At 44.2% G+C, this 10,327-nt stretch overlaps 1 protein-coding gene across 1 annotated transcript; it reads left to right on the top strand.

The window, feature by feature from the left end:
* Positions 1-269: 269 nt before the first annotated feature.
* LOC139576250 (low choriolytic enzyme-like) lies at positions 270-5,240 on the top strand. Its single transcript, XM_071402077.1, has 8 exons — positions 270-351; positions 3,201-3,275; positions 3,370-3,516; positions 3,614-3,731; positions 4,015-4,193; positions 4,485-4,566; positions 4,741-4,865; positions 5,128-5,240. Coding segments are annotated over exons 1-8 (810 nt in total). The 3' UTR covers positions 5,130-5,240.
* The last annotated feature ends 5,087 nt before the right edge of the window (positions 5,241-10,327 follow it).

Here is a 10,327-nt window from a genome sequence, read left to right as displayed (position 1 = left end):
TCAAGATAAAATGTCCTTACCTGTCAGCATATTTTTGTGCACATATTCCCTTATTTGGGGGTCTGTTATCTACGTGTATATGCCTGAGGAAAGAGTATAAAAAACGACCCTAACTACTGCCGTTTCACCCATACCTTCTCGGGGCTCTAAGGTGAGCGCTGTGCTCAGTATTCGTACTGTATGTGTGTGAGCTGCAATGACTAACACTATGTCTGGTTTTAATGATTTTCCCTATGTGGTTGTATTTATCCTACAGTTCTTTTGCTACTATGTTTGTGTTGAAGTTCACTGTGGGTCTCCTGACCCTGATGCTGGTGTCCTCTGCCTGGGTTGAGGAACTGACTGAGGTGAGTGACACAGGATATGGAGCTACCATGCCATAAGATCGCTGCTTTGCTAAACTCAGTCAAACAGTCTGCATATTCAAAGTAACAGTGGGACCTTAAAAAGCTAAGGCAGCTAAGGCAGTTAGGAAAGCCAAGGCTAGCTTTTTCAAGCAGAAATTTGCTTCCTGCAACACAAACTCAAAAAAGTTCTGGGACACTGTAAAGTCCATGGAGAATAAGAGCACCTCCTCCCAGCTGCCCACTGCACTGAGGATAGGAAACTCTGTCACCACCGATAAATCCACTATAATTGAGAATTTCAATAAGCATTTTTCTACGGCTGGCCATGCTTTCCACCTGGCTACCCCTACCCCGGTCAACAGCCCTGCACCCACCACAGCAACTCGCCCAAGCCTCCCCCATTTCTCCTTCTCCCGTATCCAGTTAGCTGATGTTCTGAAAGAGCTGCAAAATCTGGACCCCTACAAATCAGCCGGGCTAGACAATCTGGACCCTTTCTTTCTAAAATTATCTGCCGAAATTGTTGTAACCCCTATTACTAGCCTGTTCAACCTCTCTTTCGTGTCGTCTGAGATTTCCAAAGATTGGAAAGCAGCTGCGGTCATCCCCCTCTTCAAAGGGGGGGACACTCTTGACCCAAACTGCTACAGACCTATATCTATCCTACCCTGCCTTTCTAAGGTCTTCGAAAGCCAAGTTAACAAACAGATTACCGACCATTTCGAATCCCACCGTACCTTCTCTGCTATGCAATCTGGTTTCAGAGCTGGTCATGGGTGCACCTCAGCCATGCTCAAGGTCCTAAACGATATCATAACCGCAATCGATAAGAAACAATAATGTGCAGCCGTATTCATCGACCTGGCTAAGGCTTTCGATTCTGTCAATGCCCACATCCTTATCGGCAGACTCAACAGCCTTGGTTTCTCAAATGATTGCCTCGCCTGGTTCACCAACTACTTCTCCGATAGAGTTCAGTGTGTCAAATCGGAGGGCCTTTTGCCAGGGCCTCTGGCAGTCTCTATGGGGGTGCCACAGGGTTCTATTCTTGGACCGACTCTCTTCTCTGTATACATCAATGATGTCGCTCTTGCTGCTGGTGAGTCTCTGATCCACCTCTATGCAGACGACACCATTCTGTATACTTCTGGCCCTTTTTTGGACACTGTGTTAACTAACCTCCAGACGAGCTTCAATGTATTACAAATCTCCTTCCGTGGCCTCCAACTGCTCTTAAATACAAGTAAAACTAAATGCATGCTCTTCAACCGATCGCTGCCCGTACCTGCCCGCCCGTCCAGCATCACTACTCTGGACGGTTCTGACTTAGAGTATTTGGACAACTACAAATACCTAGGTGTCTGGTTAGACTGTAAACTCTCCTTCCAGACTCACATCAAACATCTTCAACCCACTGGCTCTAGGTCATCTACAAGACCCTGCTAGGTAAAGCCCCGCCTTATCTCAGCTCGCTGGTCACCAAAGCAGCACCCACCCGTAGCACGCGCTTCAGCAGGTATATCTCACTGGTCATCCCCAAAGCCAATTCCTCCTTTGGCCGCCTCTCCTTCCAGTTCTCTGCTGCCAATGACTGGAACGAACTACAAAAATCACTGAAACTGGAGACACTTATCCCCCTCACTAGCTTTAAGCACCAGCTGTCAGAGCAGCTCACAGACTTGTTTTTCTACTGTATTATTGACTGTATGTTTGTTTACTCCATGTGTAACTGTGTTGTTGTATGTGTCTGTAACAATCTTCTTCATCTGAGGAACAGGAAAGATCGGACCAAAACGCAGCGTGGTAAGTGTCCATGTTAATTTAATATAACTGAACACGAAAATACAAAATAACAAAGTGAAACAACGAAAGTCGAAACAGTCCTGAAAGGTGACACGACACAAAACAGGAAACAACTACCCACAAACAAGTATGGGTCTCAATCAGAGACAACGATAGACAGCTGCCTCTGATTGGGAACCATACCAGGCCAAACACATAGAAAAGAAAACATAGAATGCCCACCCCAACTCACGCCCTGCGTGACAGTACCCCCCCCCCCCCCCCCCCCCCAACGGTGCGGACTCCGGCCGCAAAACCTAAACCCATAGGGGAGGGTCTGGGTGGGCATCTATCCGCAGTGGCGGGCTTCAATGTATTGAACGTGGACCCCACTCCACCTTAGTCTTGGCCCACTTAGGTGGCGCCTCTGGAGCGGCGACCCTCGCCCCCGACCCCGGACTGGGGACCCTTGCAGCAGGCCCCGGACAGGAGGGCGACTCTGGCAGTTCCGGACAGGAGGGCGACTCTGGCAGCGTGACAGTGTCGAACTGCTTTGCTTTATCTTTGCCTACCTGGTTAAATAAAGGTGAAATTAAAATAAAATAAAATAAAAAATAAAATAATGATGAGTGAGAAAGTTACAGACTCATGAATATCATACCCCCCAGAAAATGCTAGCCTTCTGTTATTGTGATGGTGAGTAGTTAGCATGCCTTGAGGGTACAACATTTGTGATATGGATGAAAATACCCTCAAATTAAAGCTGACAGTCTGCACTTTAACCTCATACTCATTGTATATTTTCAAATCCAAAACAACAACAAATGTGTCACTGTTCCAATGCTGTTGGAGCTCGATGTATATTCCTGTATTTTGTTCTTCATGAATTCATATTCTCTATATTCGCTTTATATGTATTCTCCGTTGTCGTTGTCTTTTTTCACATTGTCATCCAAAGTTTGAAGGTGAGAAAAAACAGTTTTGGCACTATCTCACATTACCAAGCATATAAATAATAAAAACAATGTCATGATTTAACATACTTTATGGATCCAATGTTCTTTCTTACAGAGAATGTTGTGGAAGAAGACACCTCTGCTGAGCTCTCTGTTGGTGAGCTGCTGACCAGAGCCAACAGGGACCTCAGTAAGTTGGTTCAATGTTCAAGGAATAGAGGATGCAGATTAATTATTTTGGACTAGCCCCCAGAGTAACCTGTTCTCCATGTTCTTTTCTCAAGCCCCCGAGGCCGATGAGCCTACTCTGATGGGTGACATTGCCATGCCCTCGGAGAAGAATGCTGACCCCTGCACCGCCACCGGGTGTCTGTGGCAAAAGTACAGTGACGGAAACATCTGGGTGCCCTACGCCATTGCCAACCACTTCTGTAAGTCTTCACTTTCGTGTACATTTCATTTCATATGTGGAGATATTGTACAAGCGATGGAACAATTTCACTATCTGTTGTTGTTCATCTACAACAGCATCTCGTGAGATAGCCATCATCCAGCGTGGTCTTGACTCCTTCGCCGAAACCACCTGCATCCGCTTCTTCCAGCGCCAGAACGAGAGGGACTACCTCAGCATTGAGTCTCGCAGCGGGTGAGCCTGATTTTAAATAACATCATTAAACAAATTAAACATTATTATTTTATGTAACCTTTATTTAACTAGGCAAGTCACATCAATACGTATGTAACTGAATTTCCCTTTGAAGATTATAATCCATACAATAATAATATTTGATCCCCAGCACCATGTATCTCTTATGAACCCATTACCCCGAGATTTCCTAAAACCCTTACAATGAACTAGATGATTACTGTAGGCCTTATTTCTGGCATTGGCTTGGTGCACCTTGACCCTCCTCTGCTCTTCTTCCCAGGTGCTACTCCTATGTTGGCCGTCAGGGTAATGCCCAGACTGTGTCTCTGGCCCGTCAGGGCTGCCTGTACCACAGCACCGTCCAGCATGAGCTCCTCCACGCCCTGGGCTTTAACCACGAGCAGACCCGCAGCGACCGTGACAACCACATCCATGTCTACTGGGAGAACATAATTGATGGTCGATACCATTCATTTATCCTGTTTCCCTTTAACTTACTTTCACTTTACATGATAAGAAACTGCCTCTATCTCTAACTGCTAATTCTAACAAAAGACAATATTTTTGGGGGCTGCATAATACTGTACTTGTCAGCATGCCTGCTTTTTGTTTTTCAAGCTGTAGTGTGATCTATAGTTCTATAGTTGTTCATTTGTTTAATATTGTAACTGATTGATCTTGCTCATAAAGTAGGGTGAAACACAGCCTATCAGCTCTATGAACATTTTGTCTTTAATCTGTTCATCCCAGACATGAAGTACAACTTCGACAAGATCGCCACCCTGAACCAAGGAACTCCCTATGACTACAACTCTGTCATGCAGTACGAGAGGTCAGCTATGTGATGTCTTTCTAACAATTACAAATATTTCTGGAATGGACCCCAATTATACATAACGTTCCATCCCTTCCTCAGTGTCCTTTCATTCAGGCCAAGATATACTGTAGAAGTGACATTGTTGAGTAGGCATAAATTGTATTGCATTGTGATTTGGTGTGGTTACAGGTACGCCTTCTCCAAGAACAACCGCCCCACCATGGAGCCCATCCCCAACAACAACGTGTCGTTCGGCGAGGCCACTCAGATGAGCAAGAACGACATCGACAGGCTGAACAGGCTGTATGGCTGCTGTGAGTACTGCAAGACTGAACAATTTACAGTACTTGGGTTTGGGTGATTAAAATATAGGCCAAGGCTGCTTGACCGGATCAAATCTGCTCGTTCCGACCTCAGGGTTTGCCTCTTCCCCAGAGCTAATATAGCTCTAATATATCTAGAGCTTAATAACTGTGAGAATTGTGCCATTGAGGGTGGGAGGATATATCACACTGGACATAGCTTGATGTGTATGACTAAATAATCACTATCGTTTCCTCCTTTCCCCCCCAATAGAAACCTGTGGTCCCACTTCCCGATGAACTCAAGATCATTCCGCTCAAGGAGTAGAGTGACCTCTAGTGGTAGAACTATTCGAATTCAATTAGCCTCTTAACATCAAGGCTGTGCAACCTCTAATAATCACAATAAAAATATGATCAACTGAAATCAAAAGCTTAATCTGTGTTGATCCTTCCATTTCGATACAGTTCTCCAAATACGTGTCCATACATGCTTTACTCAACATAAGTATTATGATGCGTTGAACAAGTATTACAGCTATGGAACATCTTCACAGTAACCCTGGACAGAAATATTTGTGGGCTGTGTTGAATAAGAAATACAGTCGTGGAAGTCTTTTGTGTTTACTTCTACGTTAGAAAAGTATAATAACCAGTTTGAGGAAAATATAAAAAGTGACTTCTCACTCACAACATTTAACTCATCTCAACAGAGAATACCTTCAATGTAAAATTTGAATGCACAATATTATCTATAAAAGTGTACAATATCCATAGTTTATCTAAGTGTTCCCTAATTCCCTTATAGTACATAGTAGGAATTTGGACAGTGAAGCTATTATGTTTAATTTGGCTCTATACTCCAGCATTTTGGATTTGAGATTAATGTTAAATATGAGGCAACAGTACCGAATGTCACCTTTTATTTTAGGGTATTTTCATTCATATCTGTTTTACTGTTTAGAAATGAAAGCACTTTACGTATCTAGTCCCCCCGTATTCAATTTAGTCAAAAGTTTAGTATTTGGGCCCATATTCCTAGCATGCAATGACTACATCAAGCTTGTGACTCAACAAACTTGTTGTATGTGTTTCTTAAATTGTGTTTCTTAAATTCTGTCTGGTTAATCCCTCTTACTTCGGACGTGTGAGACGTGTACAGGGGGACTAGGGGACTAGATACGTAAAGTGCTTTCATTCACTGCCAGTCCTGTCTAGTCCAGCGACGGTGGGTTTGTGCCCATAGGCGACGTTGTTGCCGGTGATGTCCAGCCTCCCTCAGTCCAGCCTCTCTCAGCCTATTGCTGACAGTCTGAGCACCGATGGAGGGATTGTGCGTTCCTGGTGTATCTCGGGCAGTTGTTGTTGCCATCCTGTACCTGTCCCGCAGGTGTGATGTTCAGATGTACCGATCCTGTGCAGGTGTTACACGTGGTCTGCCACTGTGAGGATGATCAGCTGTCCGTCCTGTCTCCCAGTAGCGCCGTCTTAGGCGTCTCACAGTACGGACATTGCAATTTATTGCCCTGGCCACATCTGCAGTTCTCATGCTTTTTTTTGCAGCATGCCTAAGGCACGTTCACGCAGATGAGCAGGGACCCTGGGCATCTTTCTTTTGGTGTTTTTCAGAGTCAGTAGAAAGGCCTCTTTAGTGTCCTAAGTTTTCATGACGGTGACCTTAATTGCCTACCATCTGTAAGCTGTTAGTGTCTTAACGACCGCTCCACAGGTGCATGTTCATTCATTGTTTATGGTTCATTGACCAAGCATGGGAAACAGTGTTTAAACCCTTTACAATGAAGATCTGTGAAGTTATTTGGATTTTTACAAATTATCATTGAAAGACAGGGTCCTGAAAAAGGGACATTTATTTTTTGGCTGAGTTTAGGATGCCAATACCAGCCAGCCAGCCAGCACCATGGCGAGAGACATAAGCACTGTTTGCTTTAGTTTGTTTTTATGTTGTGTTATCGCCGTCCTGTCCTCTGTTATTTTTGCACGCAAGTTCAGCCTAGTAGCTAGGTACTGTGTGTAGCCTAACCTAGGTACTATGTTACTGTTATTTATTTATTTTCTGAACCACACCAAAAAGACGTTCCCGTGCGGGAAAAACAAAGTTATTCTATTCTATTCTATCTTATTTAACTCTGATGTCAATAGAATCTCCAGATACCTCATACCGGATTGCATCGACATTAAATTAAAACGGGTAAGTAACCATGGCTGATGCCATATTGTAGAGAATGGCATATTCACTCACTCATCTTTGCTCGCTCCTTGGAGTGTGGCACCTCAACATATAGATCTCCACACCATTCTATTCTGGGCCAGGTCCCAGGCTGATGTGGTGCTGAGTCCAAGGTGGTGTAGGTTGTCATCCAACTGGTAGGACCATCTCTGGCTCTTGGTCTTCCTCTTTGGTGTGGCCAGTTGGGGCATGGCTCCTTGAGGATAAGGGCAGGCTCCAAAGGTGGGTTAGATTGGCCAGGTGACCAAACAGTCAGAGACGGGAGAATCTAACCAGGGTGGAGACAGGTGGTTAGTTGGTATTTTGGAGTATTATAGAGTTTGGGATGTGGTCGCGCCATATACCCAGTACTCTGCGAAGGCCCTTGCAGTCAAAGGCGTCCAGGTGACGTGTGAGGTCCAAAGTGAGAGTTCATGACTCTGATCCGTACATCAGGATGCAGATGACCATGCTATTGTAAATGCAGAGTTTTGTTTTCAGAGACAGGGTCCATTGTTTCCAGATGTTATCGAGGCTGGTCATGGTTGAGGCTGCCTGGCCAATTAGTACTGTAGGTAGATGTCGGTGTTGCTCCTTCAGTTAGTTGTTAGGGTGCTTCCAAGGTAGCAGCACTTAGGAACAACACCAAGATGGTGGGTATACATAACAGGCTTGTTGGAGGGGGGTTCAAAGTCACTTAAAGATGCACTCTCAAACTTTTGTATAATATTAGCCAGTAGTTTTGAAAGTGGTGCTCACGAGCCAAAAGTGGTCCCCGTTTTTTGTGGATTATGTCATCCATTTCATGGGATATTCTACAAATTTGTTGTGCTTAAGATCCCGGAGTACATCTTTAAGGACTGGATTTTTGTTTTGTCCAGGCTGATCATGTGCCTGAGTGGGTCTCCTCATCCATGATTTCAAGGGCAAGATGTAGTCTTCCCAGTGAGAACCCGGAGGGTTTTGTAAAGAGCCCAGGGGTTGCTTGCCTTAGAGGCAGCCTTGGCTTCATCAGCAAGGGTGTCATGCCACGTCTGTTTGTCCTGGTTGCACAAGGAGTTCAACCTTCTGTACTTCTGTACACTTCTGGCCACACTTGTACTCAGAGTTTCCTGAGATGAAGTACTCCTTTGTTATTTTGTGACCAAATATCTTTGCAGCTGCTTCAGTGATTTCGTTCTTGAAGATCCCCTCTGGATTGGCTGGGATATTGTGAGAAGCGGTTGTGCAGCTTAAGCTGGAAGATCTGTTTTACAGCAGGGAACTGTAGTTTAGCAACATCAAACCTGGGTTGATTGGCCTGGGTTGATTGGAGGAGGATGCATTGCGTTTTAGGTGAAGATGGAGGGTCATGCATAGAAGCCTGTGTGATATGTGTTCGCAAATTTCGCACTGCGGTAGACCCAGCAGTTTGAGGAGGTATGCCAGCGGGGGTTAGTGAATATGTGATCTATTTACTTGATTTTGCGGCCATTTTGCGGCCATCATTACTAATCTGTAATGTATGTATTTATGAGAGTAGAAGGATTGTTCAGTCCCTAGACTGTGGCTGGTTAAAAATTCCAGGAGTCCGTTACCATTGTCTTTTCGGATGCAAGAGGCATGGTTGTCCTAGTGCGCTATCAAAGCCATTGCTGTCAGAGCCAGAAGTTCTATTGGTTAGGCTTTCCATCTGTGTAAAATAAGTCATTTTCATCTTCTGAGGCCACAGCTGTTGGATCATAACACACTATAACTGTGAGCTTGCCGTGTTATATCATAGTCAGGCTAGTAGGAATCGGTTGTGTATTGCTCTCCAGGATATGAGGGGCCGATTTGCAGCGGCTGAGTAAGCTAGGTTCACACCTTGACGATGTAATTCTCTGCCTGACCAGAGAGAGGTCATGCCGTTGGAGGTGCAGGTGCCAGAGCACCTCAGTTAGCAGAGCAATGGCAATGTTCATGCGCAACAGTTCTTTGGCTACTAGCTGAGCCATCTTTTTTCATAGATAGGACATTCCAGCTTGCAATGTTGAGTGTGGGTCCATTATTCTTATGGTCAAGGTGGTCCAGGGTCAAGTCATCAGGGTCAGTCTGAGTAGAATTTCATTTTTGTCAAGGTTTTGTGGCAATGTCTTTTTCTGTGGTGGGTTGCTAGCCCAGCGCACAACCTCTCCATTAATTTATATATATCGCCATGTGAGGGCGGTGCAGGTGCTATTAGCCAGCAGTAGCTCGCCCTGGATGTGGTATTGAATACTAGGGTCATTGCTGGGGTCATTGCTGGAGCTGTTGCCCGGGGAATACAACAAGAAGGTTAGCACTCTGACTTAGTCTGATTTAGTAGAGACGGGCATAGCCTTGTATTTATGCCATTAACCTTGTATCTAGAAATAACTGAAAACATCTCTACAGTTTTGAGCAGCGGTTGGATTGAGGACATGGGGTTTTGAAACAGCAACAGAATGACACCATTATATAAATAAAGCACTAAACTCATTGTGAGAGCAATGAATGAATAGCGGAGACCAGGGTTGGTTATCACATGTTTTACTCTTCTGTGTATTTCTTAGCACCAGTATATCTTGCAAGATTATTTTCAATATTAGGAGAAAGACCAAGGTCTTGGGTTGAAATGGGGACCCTTTTTATCCTCACATCTTATTCTGACATGGGTATAAAAGCCATCAAACACAATCTGTCCACCTGTGACAACCAGCCCCATTGCCTTTTGTAACAGGAAATGAAGCAATATAGTATACAGTCTTAGAAATAGCCTTTCTTTGATAGAATGATATTCCAAACAAAATTCTGCGTTTTATGCCTCAAATTTAGTGTCAAATGAAAACTAAGTTTAGGCTATATTTGTTTTTAATGAAGGCATACTGTACATACCGTTTTCAAGGAAAAAGCTAAGGCTTTGATTTCTGGTCTTAGAAAACAGTAGAGTATAGTTCAGTACAGTACAGAAAAGTACAGTACAGTACAGTAGACTATAGTTCAGTACAGTACAGCACACTAGAGTAGAGTACAGTATAATTGACTGTATTGTACTGTACTGAACTCTACTCTATTGTGCTGTGATGTGCTGCGCTCCACTGTGATTTACTGTGCAGTATTGGGATGTCCAAAACTGTGAAACATAGACATCTATGATTGGTAAAGATTTGTTCCGGTCCGGGCCAACCAAATGTGGTCTTGTTTGAGGGCGGAGCTCATTAACATATTAGCCATTGTAGAATAATACCCAAACATGCAAAGGAACATT

Source organism: Salvelinus alpinus, chromosome 5, assembly GCF_045679555.1.
Source record: "Salvelinus alpinus chromosome 5, SLU_Salpinus.1, whole genome shotgun sequence".
In the NCBI taxonomy this organism is placed as follows: Eukaryota; Metazoa; Chordata; class Actinopteri; order Salmoniformes; family Salmonidae; genus Salvelinus; species Salvelinus alpinus.
The sequence above is the reverse complement of the archived record's forward strand: the minus strand, read 5'-3'. Positions and strand labels throughout refer to the sequence as shown.

Bases quoted from the DNA above. Each gene is read 5' to 3' on its own strand.
- LOC139576250 (XM_071402077.1), top strand. From the start codon at position 270: ATGTTTGTGTTGAAGTTCACTGTGGGTCTCCTGACCCTGATGCTGGTG. The intron at 3,276-3,369 runs GTAAGTTGGTTC...TCTTTTCTCAAG, and splicing joins CAGAGCCAACAGGGACCTCA to CCCCCGAGGCCGATGAGCCT. The intron at 3,732-4,014 runs GTGAGCCTGATT...TCTTCTTCCCAG, and splicing joins AGCATTGAGTCTCGCAGCGG to GTGCTACTCCTATGTTGGCC.